We start from the raw sequence: 21488 nt of genomic DNA on the forward strand, positions 1-21488 counted from the left end.
GGGTCCCTCATGAAGCAGCTGTAGGAGTTGCCTTGGGGATAAAAAAGCAGATTAATTTATTCTATCAAACTGCAAAAAATAAATTTTTTTCTTTCTCTTTTTTTTTTAATAAAGACACTTTTCTCCTCTTCCTTGCACCCAAGAGCCTAGCACACAGCTCTTGACTTCGTCTTTGCAGCTTGGCCATGGCTTCCACAGCTTTTGGACTGTGCTAAGCCTCTTCCAGCACTCAACAGAAAAGCAACCCAAAAAGCCAGCAGACCAGGGGTCCATCCCTCTGCCTTCCTCCAAGCTGGCCCTACATACAAAAGTGAAAAGCTGTTGGGGTCCCGTGGTGACAGGCAGTGGTGCAAATGTTTGGAGAAGACATGGAGGAGTTATCAGCTGGGAACTAGGCAAGGGCAGAGCAGGCGGTTTTGGCGCTGCAAGGGAAGAGGGGAAGGAAAGAGCCCAGTTCTCGTATTAACTGATAACATTGAGCGCGTTAATCAGCGAGTGAAGCTCATCTCTTACGCTCTCCAGGGAGTGACAGATCGTCTGAGGGCTGTCCAGAAGTTCGACACTGTGGGTGTAGGGCTCGTATTTCACTGAGAAGGGCCGCTTGATGTGTGCTGCATAGCTCCTGCAAAGAAAGGGTGCAGAAGGCTTGGTACAAGAGATGGGTCCTGAGTCTCCCTCCAACAGGTTAATGCCTCCGTTAGGCAGAGCTTCTAGGTTAGCACAGAAGCTCTGGTTTCCCACCTCTCCAGCTCCATAGGGCTATAGCAGTAGTTGAGACCCCTCCGGTTCAGCAAAGGAAGACCATGAGTTGGACTACGGGTTTCTATGAGCTGAACATACAGGCTTGCATCAAACTGGAGGGTACACTGAACTGGTCACCTCCACAGCACCCTCTACTTCAATTTCTTTTTTCCTTCTCAAAAATGCCAAGGAGATTTAGAAGCTAATTGCAGGGAAAGCCCATGTTATTATAGCATTATATTCCTAAATCCTTTCTGACATTCATTTATTGACTAATCTCTGCTTGTGGAGGGGGAAAACTAGCTGCAAGCCATATTAAGGATGGATTTGACAGGCAGTGGCTCAGGCCTGGGCGAGAGGATGGGAATAGTATCATCAGAGCCACACGCTTGAGCGAAGTCGGCTACTGTACCCAAAGCCAACCGTAGTCTGTAATTCATTGATGAGCCTGAATTTACGCAATACCTCTCAAGAGCAAGACCTTGTTGATACCTTTCTAATGGAGAAGTACATGGTCAAGTAAAAACAAATCAAGGGTAAATTTTCCCCAAAGTTGCTCATGTTCACCTCCAACACTAAAGATTTTAACACTTGACAAGGTAGGGTTGTTTTTCTTTAGTGGATGTGTAAATATGGAGCTGGGAATCTATATTTAGGTACTCATGGCTATAGTCTCATGCTGGAAAGGCCTGAGAAGATGAGGGGACAAAACAGCACTAGCAACAGGCATGCTCCTTTCTTCTGTTGAGGCTTCACCCTTTACCTCCTGAATTGCTTAGCTTAGGGTACCCTCTTGTGGCTACCGTGGGTCTATTCTGGTGCAGGGCTCGGGGAAGCACATCCCTTTCTCAAGACAGATACTCGTCTGGCTGGTACTGCACACCGCAGGGAAGCCTAGGCTTGAATTGCCGGGGTTTAGGGGAAAACACCAGACAGGGCCAAGAGGCAACATGGTCAAAGCAGCAGGCTGGCGCTTGCAGGGCAAGAAAAACAAATGCAAATAGAGGTGCTGTCTGCATACTCACATTGTCCACCGCCTAAAAGATGTGGCTTATCTCAGTTCTAACAGGCAAAGTCCAGCTCATCCCCCTTATTAATGCTATCAGCCACAGTAATGACTCGTAGCAAAGCTGCTAATGGTGAGAAACTTGCCCTCCAACACGGGTGTGCTCACTTGGCAACTTTTTGAAGTACACAAGTACAACATGAGTGCCTGGAAGGGCACCGAGGGTGTGTGTCCACCCCAGAAAACTGGTGGAAAGTTTTCTTTCTGGGAAAAGAGGCTTTTCTTGAGGGGTAACACTCATAATCAGATCCATGGTGGCAGCTGCCAGTAATGTAAAAAATGTAGATATTTTAATGTTTTCACCTCATAGAGTAACATCTATGTGGTCTCTGAGCTCTTTAAAGAGGATAGTTTGCAGTGCTTGTCACTGTCAAAACCTAATCTTGGCTGTGTATGTGGTGTATTTTTCCTTTTTAAATACAAGGAAATGACTCGTTAGGCAACAGCTGGGCTTTTTTTAAAGCAGCCTAGTGTGTGTGAGAGGATGGCCTCCCCAGGTGCTTGCTTTTGAGCAGCTGGACTCCAGGTTGTATGAACGGTGCAAGTGATGGTAATAAAAGCAGAAGTTGAAATAGTTGAAAAGTCCTGGCCACGTTTTTTGTATGAAATACCCCACTTGCAGGAACTGCAAAGTCATGTACATTGTATAATACTTCATCTCATCCTCTTTCCTAAGTTAAGATAAAATAGTATAAGCAAAGTTTTCCTATGTCAGTCAAATGTTAAAGGACTGAGCTTTCCTCCTGCAGGCAATTCTGGGTATGGCCAAGAAAATGCTCTTCCAAATAGATGTCTGTGGGTAGAGCTGCCTCCATCCTATTTGTAGTCCCATGGAATGGAGAAACCCAATTACACACTCTGGGGTCTGCTAACCCATGTTAAGCAGCCTAGGAGGCAAAAGTTCCTTTTTTCCCATGGATAAATCTATCTATGTCAAGCAAATCTTTTTTTGTTTGTGCACGAGCTACTAACTATGCCTGGGGTTTTTTTGCTGGCTGAATGATAAATGGGTAAGCTGCCCAGCAGCTGCTCAGAAAGACAAACATCTTTCTGCATCCTAAATTCAGAGAATGCCACCATGTTGAGCAGCTCTTCACCCGTCTCCTAAAACTTTCACTCACAGAGCAAACTTTTACGTGATGCAGAAGTGCATGTTTCAGGACACCTGCTGGCAACATGCTCCCATGAAGGACAGCCAGTACCTGACCTCTATCACTTGGCCATTCTGCAGCAAGGAAGGGGTCCTGGTGGGTGGTTTGGGTCTCCAATTTCTGGACCACAAGCCCTCTGTTACATTGCCTGGCCTCCCCTGGGAACTGGAGATAGTCTGTAACTCCTTCCTATGAGAACTAGGTAGACGCACTAGTTTTGTCCCTTCTCTTGCTCCCTCAGTCTTGTCTCCAAGAGTGCCTCCCAGTCCATCCTACTCCTCTGCACCCATGCCCTTGAGTTCAGCGTATTTTGGGGGGGCTCTTGGGTGAATCCAAGGGACTGAAGTTGGACCCTGTAGGAACTGCAGAATCACTTTACTTTGAAAGACCTGACAACAAGTTTCCATAGTACTTTCTGAGACCTTGAACTGAAAGCAGCCATGGTGTCAAGCCCTGTTTCAATATACTACAGCTTCATTTCCTTCTGTTTGGGTCGCTCTCACTGCCCAGTCCTACCTGAGTTTACTTTTGGCATCGCTGAAGCTCTCAGACACAAAATATACAGGCTGGTAGTTCTGGTCCTGGTAGGGCTGAACAGCAGCAGCATCAGGGTCAAAGTCCCGCACCTCTGGTTCATCTGACAAGGAGTGCTATGGACACAACAGAAAAATGCCAGCATGAAATTAAGGGGATTGGAGAGCACATATGTTAGACAGAGGTGGAGAACAGATTGGATAAAGTTGAGCTGTGCAGAGGAAGAAGGATTTTTGCTGTGTAGGGTGTAGAGCAGAGAGGCAAGTTATGCTGGGACTTACTATGAGCTCCCCGTAGGAAGACAGGAGCCCGGCTCCATAGGCTTTGACTATCCCGTTCTGTCTGCAGAGCCCAAATTCCACCGTAAACCAGTAAAGCTGTGAAAGAAGAAATTAAAATGCATAGGGGACACAGCTCCTCATCTTCATCTCCCTGTCACTTCTGAGCCCTTGCATCACGGCTGGGGTCTGGGGTTGGTTAACTGACTGGGTGCCTGGCACTTCGTCCCTTCTCCTTACCCTGCACTCATTACTGCCAGAGCAAAGTTCCAAACTAAGTTGCTGGCACGCCGGGACAGATGGAAACTGTGTCCCTGGGCTGGTCCCCTACACACCCGGCTGCTGTGCGGTGCTGCCGCTTGGTGCCCCTGGAGCAGGATAGGTCACCTTGCTGAGGGAGAACCAAAGGCAGCAGATGTCATTTAATCCTATCCCAAAGAGTCCCAGCAGTGCTGTCATTAGAAATATGATACTTGATGATACTCTGGTGTCCAAGAAAACTGGGTTAATGTGCAAGCAAGCTCTGCTGTTTAACTGATCTCCTCTCTGCACAGTCATCATGAAAGAGCAGCTCGGGTAGGGGCTCTGAGCCTGTAAACCTGGGGAGACCAGTCCCCTTGATATAGCAGAAGTGCTGCTGGGCGGGTTGGGGTCCCCATCTAGCAAAGAGGAAAACTTACCGTTGCAAGTTTCTCAATTTCTTCATCAGTTGCTCCCAGAGAGGCCAACCCAATGTCCTGGGAAGAGAAGGGAAGGAGCGAATGTCAAGATAGATTTGGTCTGAGGGCTTTATGTGTCGATTTCTCTGTTTTACTGCCTTGAGCCAACAGACATTGTTGCCCTGCACTGCCATGCATCTGCAATGTACTTTGGCTGTACAATGGCTTCACTGTACTCAGATGAAAAACACTTTGCTGCAGAGTCTGGTATTTTCACTCTGTATTAGGGTCCACCACTGTATTAGTCCACCACTAGGGCTCCTGAACATTGTGTTTAATATATCATGTTTAAAATAAATACTAGAACAAGAAGGGCTTAGGTGGTGAGACTGGGGTCGGTTTGGGTTCCTACATCGTGTCCTGCCATTTCAGGGGTGAGGAAGCAGATTATCACCTTACCTGAGAGAACTGGGCAAATGTCTTGTCGGCCAGCATCGGGACGTGCCCCAGCAGCTCATGACAGCAATCCCTGCCAACGCCCAGGGAGAAAGGAGGAAAACAGAATCAGCAGTGGACAGAGTTTGTCCATTAGGGAGAAAGGTTAATTGCTGGCCAGGTGGGATGTCTGAGCAGGAGAAGCCATGGGGCTGGGCAATACTCACGGCTCGGGGGAGTGCATGGGTGAGGATGCATGGCGGATGTACTGTGTGCACTGGAAGACTCGGAAGGCCAGGCTGGCGAGGAAGTCCCGCGCTGACAGCAAGCCAGCCACCGGCCGGAGCTGGAAGCCGGTCCTCTCTGAAACAGCACATACCGTCTCTGTGGGGGTGCATGGCCCATGGGATGTGCTGGCGTGCCGTGTTCCCAGCATGGACAGCAAAAGCATCAGTGCTGGAAACTAAAGGGCTTCTGCTGTGCCAAGCCTAATCTTTTTGCTCCTACTAGGGAGCAACATCTGCTCTTTAGGTTCTCTGTGGATCATTTGACTATGGGCTTGACCTTCAGTTGCAGCCCACCGTGTTTAGCTGCAGTCCCCACTGGCTGGGGTCTACAGGTCTGTGGGCAATGCACAAGCCTCCACCAGCTCTCCTCCCAGATCTCAGCTGAACACTCCTCCTTTGGGTTTCCCAGCTGTAGCTGCCACCACCATGCTGGAGCCCTGGCAGACCCTGGACCTGGGTCCCCCTAGGCTTGTACCCACCTTTCAGGAAGCGGGAGACCTCCTCCAGCTGAGGGATGTTGTTCTCACTGTAGCCACAGAATTTCTCCAGTAAACTGAAAGCTTCAAGGTACTCCTTGCAGGCATGGGTGGGGTACAGGCTCTTTAGGGTGCTGTATACCTCCTTCCTTCAGGACAAAAGGTTACAGACATTCAGTGGCTTGATGTGTCTAGTCCTCTCCTGTCCTCTGGTTATACACTATCAAGGACTCACGCCTCTAGGTTTCTTGTCCTTTTGCCTTTCTCCACCACTAGGTCTATGTTTGTGTGCATTGATAGGGGTGTGTAAAACATACAGACACACACTCAGATGAGCCTGCAAAGTCAGCAGTTGTATCTGCACAGTCCTATTTCTGACCTTGAAGGTCAGAATATTATATAAATGGTATTAACTGGAATTAAAACATTCCCTGTAGGTTAGCTCCTGAAGTTGCACTATGAAGACAGTCAATATAACCAGATGACCTTGTTTAGGAGCCTGTGTACTCAGCTCGTATGAGCTGGTCTTGTTTTCAGAGACACTCCTGCAGCAACACTCCTGGAAATAATCATGTTCAAGGATGCATTTTCCTAAGTGAGGCCAGCAAGGTACCATGCAGATATTCACCAGGCCTCATACTTCTTTCTGCAGCTATGATAACTGCCCTTTGCTTGGAGTCTGCTACTAAGCCAGGTCCCCTTAAAGAAGTGGGACTCCAAATTATCTACCTTGCTCCCTGGGGATGCTCCTTTGGAGGAAACTCCTGGGGGCTGCAGCATGAAAGTGCAGCCCCAAAAGAGGAGGAGACAGACCATCACTGTTTTGCAGGTCGCTTGCTCTCCTGAATGTGGTCCTTACCATAAAATGCTGTGCAATGAGTTACTGTTTTTTATAACAAGCCATTAAGTAGGATGCTTGTACTCCTGACACATTTTTCAAAAGGTCATGCCCTAACCATTTAAGTTTTGATTCCTAGCTCCTAGTGGTGAAGCCAATAAAGGTCACAGATTAAATAAGCGCTTACCAGGTAGCGGTCTCCTCCGCCGTGTACTCCACATGAGGGATCGGGTCCCCGCTGCAAGGCAAACGCACTGTTACTGACAGCAGCAGAGCACAAGCCAGGCTCATCTTCCCTCTGAGAAGGAAGCACTTTGGAGAAGCTCTGCATCATGTTGATCAATCTTCTTTAAACCAAACAAGGGGGTGACAGGAAACACAAAGCCTTAGTACCTGGTCATTTGTACAGGCGCAACAAATACATAGACACAGAGTAAAAGCATTAGTCTAGCCAGAGGTTATAAATGAACAAGGGATGAGCAGAAGCTTAGCAGGCATACTATTTTCCAGAAAAAAAAATGGTTTTCACTAGAAAAAATTGAAACTTTGTGTGAAAATAAATTAATTTCATGTGCCTGAAATTCAGGGGGCTGATGGCTGCAAGAAGCAATCGGTGGCTCGGAAATAAAAGCAGCTAATAAGGAAAACTAGATGCATTTTAACTGCAGAAAAATATACTGTCAGTAAGATTAAGGATGGCAAGAAAAGAAAATCTTAACATCAATGTAAGTGGGAGCTAAAGAAGACTGACACTTTTGCCTTTTCCGCATCATAATTAGCAATTTTATTTCCTAAATCCTTCTGTTCTGTATATATATTCACGTATTACAGCAATAAGCCATAGTTCCTCTTCCATTAATAGCCTGACGGGATGCTACACAGTGGCTGATAAATGCTACCCTGCAGATGAGATGTGAGAGAAGACATCTTTGGATGAGAGAAGACATCATGTGAGATATGGACATCATCTTAGGACAGTATTTTTTCCTTTTTCCTGTGTCCCTCAGGACTCTCTTGCTGGCACAGTGCCTTTCTGTGCATTCAGTAGTAGTACAGGATAAAACATCAATGTTATATTCTGGGCTTCAAATCTGCCAAGAACATGAAACCTAAGAGAGCAGAAAGCCATGCTGGGATCACACTGGTTGCAGGGGTAGCTCAAGAAGATGACCCATATAACTTCCACAGCCGGCTTTCAGCACAGCTCGCTACAGAAATTTACATTTAAAGTCCTGCTCAGAAAGGGAGACGCTACAGTGGAAGGTGTGTTACTGAATAGTATCTAGGGAATATTTTACAAACCCAACTAAATAATAGATCTCTCTTTGATGTTGCAGTGAAGAGGCTGAATGCTATAACTGCCTATATCAGAACAGGAGTATTAAGTAGGAGTACAAGAGATAGTCTTAAATCTATATAAGACAATGATGAGACCATTACTGGAATCTATTTATCAGAAGGAGTTAGGAGGTGAATCATTTAGTCTATAAATACCCTCATAGCAAAAAAACCTTGACAGCAGAATTCAATCTAGCAGATGAAAGGCATGTATTATCCATTGCTAAAGCTATAAATTTCAGTTTAGAAACAAAACCCACATTTTTTCACAGCCAGGATAATGAACCATTGGAACAAGATTTCTGAGCATGTAGTAGCTTTTTCAGTACTTGAAACACTGAGGTCAAAACTAAATGCCATTCTAAAAGAGATGCTACATTTCAAAATTAAGTTTGAGGTCTGAGTGCTGTGGTTGACACACCTGAGGAACAGGATGCCATCCAGAAGGACCTCAACAAGCTTGAGAAATGGGCCTGTGCGAACCTCATGAGGTTCAACAAGGCCAAGTGCAGGGTCCTGCACCTGGGTTGGGGCAACCCCTGGCCTCAATACAGGCTGGGGGATGACGGGATTGAGAGCAGCCCTGCCGAGAAGGACTTGGGGGTACTGGTGCATGGAAAGCTGGACATGAGCTGGCAACATGCAGTCATAGCCCAGAAGGCCAACTGTATGCTGGGCTGCATCAAAAGAAGGATGGCCAGCAGGTCGAGGGAGATGATTCTGCCCCTCTACTCTGCTCTGGTGAGACCCCACCTGGAGTACTGTGTACAGCTCTGGAGCCCTCAGCACAGGAAAGACATGGATCTGTTGGAGAGGGTCCAGAGGAGGGCCACAAAAATGATCAGAGGGTTGCAACACCTCTCCTATGAGGACAGGCTGAGAGAGTTGGGGTTGTTAAGCCTGGCGAAGAGAAGGCTCTGGGGAGACCTTATTGCAGCCTTCTAGTACTTAAAGGGGGCTTACTTTTTAGCAGAGCCTGTAGCAATAGGACAAGGGATAATGGTTTTAAACTAAAAAAGGGCAGATTCAGACTAGATAGAAGGAAGAAATTTTTCATGATGAGGGTGATAAAACACTGGAACGGGTTGCCCCGAGAGGTGGCAGATGCCCCATCCCTGGAAACATTCAAGGTCAGGTTGGACAGGGCTCTGAGCAACCTGATCTAGTTGAAGATGTCCCTGCTCATTGCAGAGGGCTTGGACTAGATGACCTTTAAAGGTCCCTTCCAACTCAAAGGTTGTATGATTTCATGGAACTATACATGGCTTTTGTTATGCAGGAGGTTTATTCTGGCTTTATCAATGTATGACTTAATGACCACAGACATTTTTTAATTAAGAAGAGACTGGAATACATAGAGAGAAGAGGGACACAAAAAGAGCTGGCAAGGCGGAATGGGGAGACAAAGCATAAATGCAGATTGCACAATGACTCCCCAACAAGTTGCACTGACATGGCATTATCCCTACATAGATGTTAGGAAAGAGACTTACTGCTTATAGTGAAAAGCAATTTCTGCTATCGATTTCCTTCTTTGGCGATACACTTGGTCAGAGTAGCCCTGTGATGACAAATAGGAACAGAGACAGGATTTTTAAACAGTTACTAAAATTTCTCACCCAACAAAGTTCATAACTGGCTGGAGAAACTTCTCTCATGGTGGTGACTGCACTACAATTCCCTGATCAGCTGCACTAATAGGTGTTCTCCAGCTCCCTGCTTCTGAGAGAAGACTCAGGACTCCAGCGTGAGGATGTTCCCACACAGACTAACTCACCGGGTGATCCAGATCCAAGTCAGGGTCAAACTTGGTGACCAAATGGTGGCATTTATCCAATTCACAGATTTTTCTGGGAAACCAATGAACTGTGGGGAGAGAGAAAGAGAAAAACTGGCTGTGGAAGTGAAGATGGAGCATCCCCTGCTGAGAAGGGGTTCTGAGGTTGAATAATATACATATGACTTGGTGTACTGAATGCATACACACAACAAACAGCACATGACACAGCTGTGCCTTCCAGGCAGTAGTCCCACACTCTGAATGCTCTTGTCCTAGAGTCAGGTCTAATGCCACAATCTGCATCTCATGGCTTCCCTGCCCATCTCTCAGAGAGTATTTTGTAACAAAAGTAAAGAAGAAGATGAAAATTGGATTTTACTTAAAGATTCTAGAATTCACATTAAAAACAAATCCAGGTTGTAGAGCCATCACTGCAGATCTCTAGGGATATTTTACAATAAGAATCACCCTGTCTTCACAACAGGATGGCATGAGGAGTGTCTTGTAGTTTAGGGATGGATCTGTACAGAGTTCCTGAGACATACGTAGGAAATTACTTTACATATAAAACACTGGAGTAGGGATGGAGAACTCTGTAGGAGAGGTGTGAACAAAGCATGAAATGTGATTTCCTATTTCTTTTTTTTTCAATCTGGCAGCAGAAGAATGGGCTATGGACTCTGGAGTCTGTTGAGAAATGGACAAGGAGGGAAGTGGCTTTCAGGACTCAGGTGTCCCTGAGGCCCTGTCATTTCTGTTTCACTCAAATTCAGTATACAGCAGCCCTTCTCCTTTTCTGGGAATAACAAAGTCTCCAACCTGTTTCTACAGCTGAGTCTCTCTGCAAAAGTCAAACAGTTCGTAAGTTCCTTACATTTGTCTTCCTTAGTGGTCCTCACGTCTTCTGCTACCCTCTTGATGGAGCTAATGAAAGTATTGAGGTCAGAGCTGTGGACTTCACAGCGCACAAAGTACTCCAGTTCAGCAGTCCCTTCACGGGGCTTTCGGCTAAGCCTGGTCTCCAGGTGGTGAATTTTAGCTTCAAATGTCTTTTGGGACATGGAAAAGGAGAACAAAAACATTAAACAACACTTGAAACACCTGCTGGTACTTCCCAAAGATGTTCATATGGATACATTTGGATGGACTCCCCCTTGACATCTTTCTTTTTTTTTCCCCCACTAGGATAAACACAAGTATCCATTAATTCCACAGTTTTTCCTTCTGGACAGACAACCAGTGGGGCTGGTCAGTAACTACCAACAGAAGACTTCCACAGTGGCAAAAAAGATCGTAACAAGAGGGGAAATTGATGTGATAAAATGCCACTTCCTGTGATCCCTTTTCCTTTAATCCCTCACTTCAGGCAAAGGTGCTTTTTTGCTGGGGCGGGGGTGGGGAAGGGGCTGGCGATGATGTCGCAGGGCGGGCGCTGCCCGGGTGCGGGCAGGCGGCGCGGCGCTGGCCGTGGTGCTGAACCCGCGGGGCTGAGCCGTGCCCAGTCCGCGGTACCATTCATTTGGGCTCACGATCAGAACTGCTATCATTTGGGCTCACTATCAGAAGTGACCTCCCCCAAAGAATAAGAAGGGGACAAAATGGAGCCTATAGTCTTCCAAAGTGCCTTGGTAGATTCGTGGATATTTTCATGAAAACAGTGAAAACTGGCAGTACATGCTCAAGTCCCTGGGCAATGGCCCAACCTTTCCAAAGTCTCTGCAAGATTTTTGGTAGAGGAAGGGACAAGATTTCTTTTGTTAATCAGAGGCAGAAAGATGAGAAGGAACAGATGCAATGCCACGAGTAAATTAAATTTAGGACTGTGTTTTTTAATGTACCTACCAACTTCACTATTACATTGTCCCCTCAAAAATCAATACCTTTGCATTAACGTGACAGCCGTGATTGCATTACCTATTCTTTGGCTGCATGTAACACATACAGAAGAGTGAAACCAGCTTCCCTGCAGCCTGGTTCATGATGAGGCAAATGTCATTATGCCCGTCTGCTTTCATATCTTGTACCTGCATTGCCAGAGGGATTTGGGAAATGAATCTTCCTCTGTTGTGGCTTGACATGCTTGCCTTTTTATTATATTTAAAGCTGTCTCTGAGACAAGCTCAAAGAGATTTTTTTACTAGGAAACTTCTTGATGCAGCAAGTAAATCACTCCAGGAAGAAACAAATAATATTTGAACATAAGCTGCCCCTGCTTCTTGCTTGATGTTTTAAAAATTGTTTAAATTATAGACTTCAAATGCAATGTAACATAAAATCTACCAAGTACAAGAGCCTACACTTCTATGTCTCATACCTGCTAAGGAGTCTGTTACATTTGAAATGTTTCACTGATGGATTTTTCGTGCCTTATCTGGCAGCTGTGCACTTCTAGGAAGGAGACCCCAACCACGGCAACACCAAGGCGTTGTCTGAAAAGTTTGTCTTAGGGATTCTTTCAGTCTTGAGACAAGAACCATATGTTGCCCAGAAAACAGCTTTTCTTGCAACAGTCCTCTTAGAGGAGATGCAAGATGTTTTGTAATTGCTGAAGATCTTAAACAATTTTCGTAACTGCATGGGCAATGAATAGCTAGAATGCCCTACAATTTGAGGGAAACACTGATTACCCAAACACACTTTTTGTATGTTTACAGGTGTTAGGTAGTGTTTTTGCTGTATAGTGTTGCTGGTGATCTGTTTTACCTCAGACGTGTTTGCATTTCATGGAGAAGAAGGTGTTCTATAATTATCATGTATTAATAAAGGAGCTAGCACCATGCCCTTATGATGAGAAAGGCCAACCACATACTGAACTGTAGTAGCAAGACTGCAGACAACAGGTCAAAGGAAGTGATTCCTCCTCTCTATCTGGGATAGAACACCATGTTATATGTAGAAAGACTGAGGGAATTGGATTTGTTCAGCCTTAAGAAGTGAAGGGGCAGGGGAGATTTGTTCACTGTCTACTAGTACCTGGTGGGAGAGTGTAAAGAAGACAGAGCCAGACTCATCTGAAAAGTACACAATAGGAGATCAAGAGGCAAGGGACACTAGCTGGAAGCAAGGACATTAAAAAGAAAAAGAAAAGAGAAAAATCTTTTTACCATGAAGGCAGTCAAACACTGCTCAAGGGGTCCAAGGAGACTGTGGGATCCAAGGAGACACTGGTGATATTCAAAATGCAACAAGGACAGCCCCAAGCAACCTGCTGTGACTGGACGTGCTCTGAACAGGGTGTTGGACTAGAGACCTCCAGAGGCCCCTTACAACCCATGTGACTGATTAATAGGAACAAATTGTTCTCTCACTGCTGAAGGCAATGAAATCAAACCACTGTAGATAAAACATATCTCAGAACTTCCATCTGCAAAACACTATTGCATCCTGGATGAAAATGTACTACATAAATGCAAGTTGTCATTTTTTGCTTACTGTTTAAATAGGCAGCACTTACCTCACTCTTTCCATTCATGGTACTGAGATCCTAGATAATGCAACATTATATTGCTGGCTAGGGGGGAAAAGCTCAGTTAGTTACCAGTTTTCCTTGGTATTAAAGCCATATACAGGGCGCATCTCTGGAGGGAACCAACAGAACCTTTAACATGTGAATCAAATTCATTCCTGAAGTTGGGAGGTAATTTTGAAATCAATATACCATTTTTACACCCAGGGTGAAGTTGTTCCTGTAACTCTTTGACCAAGGACCAATGTGGCAATGCCAAAGCCTTGACCCACAATTAAGGCGTGTTTGGTCTGTAGCCATGCAGGGCACACGGCTTGCTTTGAATGAGGGATGACAGCCCTGCGCATGAAGTTGAAGCACTGAGCAGTGGAAGGGGCTGTCAGAGTACGCTACAAGCCACAAGGGTGTGGACCGTAGGTGTGAAACTGTCATTGGATGCAGTAATTATGCAAAGTTAAGACCAGAGCTTAACAACACTACCAGAGGTATGACTCATTCTTAGTGATGGAAAGTGAAGGCACATGGGGGCATGAGCAAAGCTTGACTGGGGGGACATCAGACAATTAACTGATAATTTGCAGTAGGAAGACCTAGTTTAAGTCTTCTTTAGTAGACCTAAGTGATATTTCTCACAGAACAGCCATGAAATCTGTAGTGTATTCCTTGAGTCCCATACAACAGGTTAGGTACTCACCTCAAATACCTTAAGTGCACGGGACAGTGGTGAAGTCTTGGCTCCCTTGAGCATGAAGAAGAGGTTCAGCATGGCTCTCCCATCCTTCTCCTCAAAGACAATGGTCTCTGTAGACTCTGCCGCATCAGTGGCTGCAGCTGCAGCTGCAGCCTCTCTCTCCTTCCTGGCATCTTCAATGAGGCTTTGACGTCTACCAATGAACCGTGGAGACTGAAGGCAGAACAGAAATAAATAACGTCTGACAGAGCTGTAGGGGAGATCAGAGGCATCCCTGGTAGCTGGATGAGGTGTCACTGATGTGTCTCAGCAGAAGAAGAAGGGGACAGTTGGACTGACTTGCCTGGCTTTGCAGAAGAAGATCTGGTGATGAGGACTGAGGCTTTAGAATTTAACTTTTGGAAATGTGGAGCTTTAGGAAAAATCTGTGTAAAATATCCTTGTAGCATGAGTGGAGAGTGGGCTTTTCCCCTCACCTTCCCTAGCAACAGTTTTCAACATCCTTCAAAAAATAAAAATCAGAAACAATATTACACAGTTTTCAGCTGTCTGATGAACTCAAGTGGAGAGGTGTTAGATAAACATGAAGTCCTCTGAGAAAAGATATGCTATGAGGGACAGCTGAACCCCACAGCTGTGGCCTGGCTAGGAAACATTAACTGTTTGCAGGTGTATTAGCAGGGCAGCTTTGCTAAACTGCTCCCAGGACCCAACACGTCATTTTCTTCTGACACTAAGTGGATGCTTGCCCATTGAAGTGTAACTGGAACAGCATCCATATACCCTAGAAAATAAAGATTCCTCTCACTGATCTATAGATTTGTTTTGTCTCAATGAACTCCTGCAGACTTCTGTTAGTTGAAATTGCACTTAAAATGCTGCAACAATGGGGTCATGTTAGGTCATGCATTTAATATTTATAGAGCGCTACAAACTATTTCAATCACTGCTGTTTCTTTTGTTATACAAATAGCTCATATACTAACTTGTTTGTGGTCTTTTTACAACCAGTTTTCCATTCAGAGGCAGCTCAGCTGGTTCCAATTTTCTGTGTTCAATACCCAAACCAGATGACAAACCCTCATAATTCACTAAAAGAAGCTTGGGGCAGCACTGAAGAAGGAGCAGCACAAAGAGCCGTCTAGCACCTGCATATCAAGCGGGACTGGCTGCAGTTCTCCCTCTGATTACATTGAAAATATCTGGAAAAGAGATAGATGCTAAGCAAGCAGTGCCTTCCCTACCTTGTGAAAATTTAGAGAATGTTATTCTTTTAAAAAGACAGCCTGCTCAACTACAAAGTCGTTTTCTCTCTGATTTTCAAAGCCTACCATCAGTAACTAATGTTTCCTGTGAAAAATCCTTTTGGATGCTTTAGCAGTGTTAAAGTTGACATTTTAAATGTGCCCTGAAAAATGCAGCACATCTAGGTGCCAGCCCACGCACTTCTATCCGGTCCTTTTTTAGTAAAGATACCCCTCTGAAATTATATTTGCTGCTCCTCAACCCCTTTAATCCTTGTGGCACAGAAAAACACCTTCTAACAAATATGCACATATTGTTGCTTGTCTAAATCAATGGTATTCATGCCCAAAGAGAGAAGACATCTAATAGGTATCCTCAGCCATAACTTTTAAAATCTTGTAAGCACGTGCTGAGCTTTAAGCATGCATTTTATATCACCACCGTGTTTAAAGCGAAGCCAGTGTTTACTTTAAAGTGCTTGCAATAAGCAGGGCAAACAGCCTTGTGCTAGCCACAGTAACTGCAGCGGTCCCAAGCCAGGCAGCGCGTTAGCTGAAGATGTTTTATCACACTGTGCCCCGATGCACAGAGCTGCAGCAGGATTTTACTTCTGGGGTGGAGTGGGGGAGAGGAGGGAAATTAGACCCCCATGTTTAGGCTGTAAACCAGGTTAAAATCCAACTGGGAGAAGTTTAAATAGCAAGAAGACTTGTGCAACTGGAAAGCCGCACTGGGATAGGCAGCCTCAACCGGACCTGTGTGCTGGGACTGGGTGGCAGGCAGGAGTAGGGGGTTTCAGTCCCTGTCGAGGGGTCCTGGAAGGTATTTAGCTCCATGCTGGCAGGTTTTGGGTGGGTAAATTAAAAAACAAACAACAAAACAAACAAAACATAAAAATAAAAACCAAAACCAAACAAACAAGCAAACCACAAGCAAACACACAGGCTGAATTTTGCTTGGGAGAAGAGGGCTGGGAGGGGTCTGCCTGCCCGCTGCCTCTTCTGCCAAGTAGAGGCTGCCTGGTTTGCATGCTCCCCACTTCATCATCCTCTTCCTCTGCCCCTCACATTTACGCTCATCAGGGTATTACCTCCTTTTGCTGGAAATTAGAAATCTAGCCAAACTGATCTCTGATGATAAATGCCTTCCTTTCTTCAGAAGGCACCGTGGCATGGTATTTCTGAATTGCCTTGCAGACTAGCTCCCTGAGTGCATATCTAGCTACAGTGAGAACTTTGATTTGATTTTGCAAAGCATATATTTGCCTAACCAGGGCCTGAGTCTGATACGGTCATTCACCACTTATGAAGGGTTAGTTTGCACCTCCTATGAAGGGTTAGTTTGTTTTTCCTTCTCTGAATTTGCTGCAACTCAGAGTGCCCAGCCTGAGTAGTGTCATTAAAAATACGGTGTTCTGAGTTAAAGTACTTTTGGGTTTTTTTCCTGGCTCATTATTTGCAGCAAGAAGGAAGGATTGTAAAGACTATTTCCCTCCCTGCAGCATGGGGCCAATAACATCCCACCTCTGCTTCCCTGGGTGCTCCTTCCTGCTGGTTTGCCTCCAACTGCTGTTTCCTACCTGGCTCTGTTTGTGTGTTCTGTAACCAAATGCTGCTCCAGCTACAGTCCCAGGGTGGCTTTGTGAAAACTATTAGCAGTAGAAAAACTAAATACATAACAAAAGATTTTTCTGTGGTGTGAGTTTGATGTTTGGCTGATGACCCAGCTGACATGTAAAATACCTGCCAGTGTAGATGAGTTCTGGGATTCAAAGAATCCAGTGCATCACTGCTGGTGCAGTGATGGGCAGGGGCTGGGTGGACGATCGCCCATGGTCACACCAACGCCATGGGGGCCAGGGACATGCAATGTCACATACACATGCAGAGTCATGCTTCTTGACTGGTAGAAGCCAGCAAAATAAGTGACGGGGTTGTGGAGACCTCCTGTGCTAGGCAAGAGCAAAGGGCAAAGCCTTTCATGCAGCCCACTCTCAAAGTGATCCTCACAGGGCTAAAGGTTTTTTTTGTTGGTTTCGGTTTTGTGGGGTTTTTTTTCCTGAGAATTTCTATTCAAGGAAGGGATGCAAAGACAGGCTGAGGTTTTATGTCTCCCCCAGGCTGGAGGAGCTGCTCACCCCAAGAAGGTTGCCATGCTCTTGTCAGCACACGTGGTGAACCCAAATTCCTCTGGCCCCTTTGTTCAGTGGCACGTTTCCCATCAAATATGAAGATGCACCCCAGAGTGTGTAATAACTAAACACTCTCCCCCTCTTCAGACAACAATAAGCATCACAAATACTGATTTGATGAGCAGCCTGGAAAATGCCAGGTTTTCAAGAACCACTTAAGTGTTCGTTACTTTGCCAGAATGAAAATGGTTGTGTGAGGTAAGCCTTCCCTGATTTCCATTTATTAGAGAAAGCAAGCTTACCTCCTTGTTTCCTAAATGTTTCCCTTCCTTTCCAGCACACTCCACTCTCCAAAACACCTCTCACTGCCTATGTAGTGGCTGATTTTACCAAGTCAGACCATAACACAGAGTTAAGAGCAGGGCAAGTGAAAAAGGCAGCGGGTGCAAGGGAGGGAAATGGGGAACTTGCATACGTCTATAACTGACCTATGGGAGTCACCCTGCAGACATCTGCCAAACACATCTGCTCCCTAACCCAGCTTGATTCCCAGGTTTCCGCTTGCCAAGCAACACAAGGGTGTCCCCTCCTGGTGCACCCGCTGCCACTGACTGCTCTGGCTCCTCCAGGGTTGCCTGCAGCCTGGCCACATCTCTGACCCACAGGACTGCCCCGTGACGGGAGTCTCTGGGCTCCTCCTGCCTGCCCTGGCATTTGGGTTAGGAGGTGAAATGTCCCTGTCCCTACAGCCTGTCCAATGGGTTGGCCAGACTTGGCTTTCTAAAGGCACTTGACAGCTCAGCAGGAAGTTTTCCTCTCCTTTCCCTGACACATACAGATCTGGTGTGCAGAAGTATTTCCCGGGATAAACCGAGGGCTGAGACCACATCAGGGAGGGCTGGGAACAGAAACAGGGGAAGGATGTGCTGGGAGAGAGCAAAACTGCAGATGCAGCAGCAGCAGCGAACAAACTGATTAAATTGCCTGTGCCTCGTATGTTGTCTGAAATAACAGCCACACTTTTTCATTATGCTAGAACAGGTGAAATCTCTACAGTTTATTGCCTTGAAACCAGGAGAACATTAATATTTTTTAATTGCCTTTCACGCTAGGGATTCCTTGTTATTCCTGCCTTAGGTCTACGGGTTATTTACCTTGCTTTTGGTTGGGGGGGGGTTGCATTAGTTCAGGCTTTCATCCCCTTAAATGTTTGCATTTCACATGTACCAGTATGTAGAAAGAACTGTTCAGGTAATTTCCCTTTGCCAGCCTGGAGCCCGGAGGTGCCCATGTGGGCACTCCCACAAAGGCAGTGTTGGTCCATCTATCCCTGCCTGCCTCTGCCTATAGCTATGGCAGAGGCTCCGGTTTTCAGAGGGGGAGGGAAAGAAGTGGGGTAGGGTTGTCTTACCATGATGGCCTCAGCTTGCTTGGAGTCCAGCTCTGACACCGCCCTGCGGAAGCCTTTGGCTGCAGAGGTGGAGATGTTCGGGGTTGGCATCTTTGCTCTTCCACGAGCTCTGCTCTCCGCTCTCCAGCTCCTTGCCAGCTTTTTATAGGGCAGGGCTGACGTCAAAGACTCTTTCAAATCTTCTCTCCCCCCACCACCTCCCCATCACCACCTCCCTCCTTTCTCCCCCTCGGGCTGAGAGGAGGAGGGGACATGAAGGAGAGAAACGCTTCTGTCCCATTAAATCTAATCACTACAAAGATTGCAGACACCCTGCCTTCTCAGACCAGACGCTCCCCGCATCTGTTTGCCTGTGCCCAAAAGATTTCTACTCTGTTCTTTCCCCCGCTGCTTCTTCATAGAGTCCATTCTCATGCCATGTTTCATCCCAACACATTTACTTTCCCAGCTTGGGAGTTGCATGAAAGGATTTTGATCTGTGAAAGGACAAAATAAAAGGCAGGAATAGATTCAGCCCTCTCCAGCCCCTTTTCCCCCTTGTTTGCCTTGTCACTGAGGCAGTAAAGGAATAGGAAAATAACACTGATTCCCCCAAGGCAGCTGCAGGACTGGATGCTGTTCTCATGTACTCACCTCCCAATGCCCAGCTCCTGCAAATACAAGTGCATTTCAGTGCTCTCCCACCGCGTCATGTCTTGGTTTGGCCATGTAATGCTGGCAGAATCGGGCCCCTTGAGTCCTCAGAGATGAAATAGGCTTTAGAAAAAATAACATGGGAAAACCCTCTTGATCCTGCCTTCCCAAGGGCTTTGCTCCTCTTGCAGTAATTCCTAAGGGACCAAATGCCTGAGGACAGCTGGGGCTGTGACAGCGAGTGGCAGCTCAGGACCTGTCCCAGGACTCTGCTTTGCTGCAAGTAAAAGTGGCCTTTTCCTCCTGGGGGATTTGCAGAAGCTCTCCCACCCCAAACAAGCATTGTGGGAATGCATGGTCCTGTGGGTGTTGGTCTCTTCTCCCAAGTAACTAGCAATAGAACAAGAGGAAATGGCCTCAAGTTGTGCCAGGGGAGGTTCAGACTAGATTTTAGGAAACATTTCCTTACTGAGAGAGTGGTCAAACATGGAAACAGGCTTCCCAGGGAGCTGGTAGAATCACCATCACTGGAAGTGTTCAAAAAATGTGTAGAAGTGGTACTTCAGGACATGGTTTAGTGGGCATGGTGGTATTGGGTTGATGGTTGGGCTTGATGATCTTAAAGGTCTTTTCCAACCTTGATGATTCTGTGATTCTGTCCTTCGTGTGAGCCACCGCCATGCTGGGGACAGCCCACCAGATGGAACAAATCCCTGCAGCAGGAAAGCTGGTGGCATTTCACCAGCCAACTGCCAGAGAGCTCACCTACAACTTTGCTGACTGCAGTGTTGCTTTGGAAGATGCCTGCTGAAGACACCTGGTTAGCACTGTGGTAGGACAGCTGAGTCCATGCCAGCGTACTGATGATTTTTGCAGTGCCAAAAGTCCTGGAGGATCAAAATCCCATTGACCTCCTCAAGGCTGCAAAGCTCTTGATGTTTGGCATCTCCCTCAAACACCAGGGAGTAAACAGCATGATCAACACTGCCAGTCCCACCAAGGCAGCTTGGGAAGACCTTGAGGCTGGTAGAGGTTGAAGCTGAAGTAAGCAGCTGGCAGCAGCTAAAGATTTGGTCCAGCAGTGAGCCAAAATTAATTTTAAGTCAGATGGAGCAGTTTCTCTTATTGTGGGTGCTGAGGACACCCTGCTGATCAGTACAGTGGAAACCCGAGGAAGGAGTTAAGCATCCATCAGGGCTCCTCTCTCCCCTGTCTCTGTGTCCTCCCATGTGGTATCACCTTGCATACCGAGAGCAGCCCTTGCTTTTGCTTTAATTTCATTTCTAATCCCCTCCGAGTCTCCTAAACCTTCTATTTGCCCTCTGCTAAACCTGGGTACTTGAAACACAAGATAAAAACCCACCAAACTGATGGAGGGTAATGCTGCCTGGTGTTTCAGGATCTTCTCGGAAAACACTGAGGGCAGGTCCCAAGTCATCCCCACCGCCTAGTAGTTGGGCAAGGAGCAGCATTGCAGGCTCAGTCACCTCCTAGCTGCTGGGGTGGCCTTGGGGATCCCCTTACTGTGGGATATGAATTAGCACAATACTATGGTTCATTTTTTTGTGCTACTGGCCAAGATGGACCATGGTAGCCAGACAAGCTAAGGTGCAGGGAACATCGCTCTGAGATACCGGCGCTCACTTCCACACTGCCGCCTTAGTCAGACATCCCAGTTGCACTCGCTGCAGGCTGTACCTTTTCACAACCTTTTGAGCCCATTTTTTCCAGTGGGTGCACAGAACAGAAGATCTTCAACATTTCTTCATGCTGCCAGTAAGAGACCACTGTCACCTAAGGAGTGATGGCTGTCTTCAATGGCCAGGCTCACTGACCTGCTCAGGAATTGGTTGCCTCCTGGCTAAGGGAACGAAGTGTTTTGGGGATGACTGTGGGACAGCATTCATTTAAAACACAGCTCAGCTCCTGATGAAGTTAATTTTTCCATGAAGCTTAAGATTAGGATCCCATGCAGATTGCCACCCATGCTGTCTCATGTTTCCACGTTCTGTCCTGACATTTTTGAAGCAAGGCTTTTCTCAGGGATCTCACAGACAGGACTTTCAAGCAGTATGATGCTCATTCCCATGCTGGAACACTTCTGTCTTACCCCAGTCACAGCCACAGAGTGTGAAGAGGGATGCCCACACCAGACAATCCTACAGAAGTCAATCAATCACAGCAATTCATCCTGATTTTTACCCCACAAGAGTTCTGGTCCTCTCCAGAAACCAAGAGGAAAAATTCTGGAATTTTTGTGGGCTTTTAAGCTTATCTTCAGTACCCTTTCTGATATAGGGGGGATTAAAGAGAAGCAGTAAGTCAGCA

At 46.3% G+C, this 21488-nt stretch overlaps 1 protein-coding gene across 1 annotated transcript; it reads right to left on the minus strand.

The window, feature by feature from the left end:
- Positions 1-462: 462 nt before the first annotated feature.
- TH (tyrosine hydroxylase) lies at positions 463-18617 on the minus strand (the record flags this gene model as incomplete). The annotated part of the gene is made up of 13 exons (XM_082000396.1): positions 463-622; positions 3475-3608; positions 3774-3869; positions 4451-4507; positions 4889-4958; positions 5092-5227; positions 5631-5776; positions 6653-6703; positions 9297-9364; positions 9581-9669; positions 10458-10632; positions 13744-13953; positions 18528-18617. The coding sequence occupies 13 exons, from the start codon at positions 18615-18617 to the stop codon at positions 463-465; spliced, it is 1482 nt and encodes a 493-aa protein (XP_081856522.1).
- Between the last annotated feature and the right edge of the window lie 2871 nt (positions 18618-21488).

This window comes from Phaethon aethereus (genome assembly GCF_964289735.1).
Source record: "Phaethon aethereus genome assembly, chromosome: 5".
NCBI classification, from domain to species: domain Eukaryota; kingdom Metazoa; phylum Chordata; class Aves; order Phaethontiformes; family Phaethontidae; genus Phaethon; species Phaethon aethereus.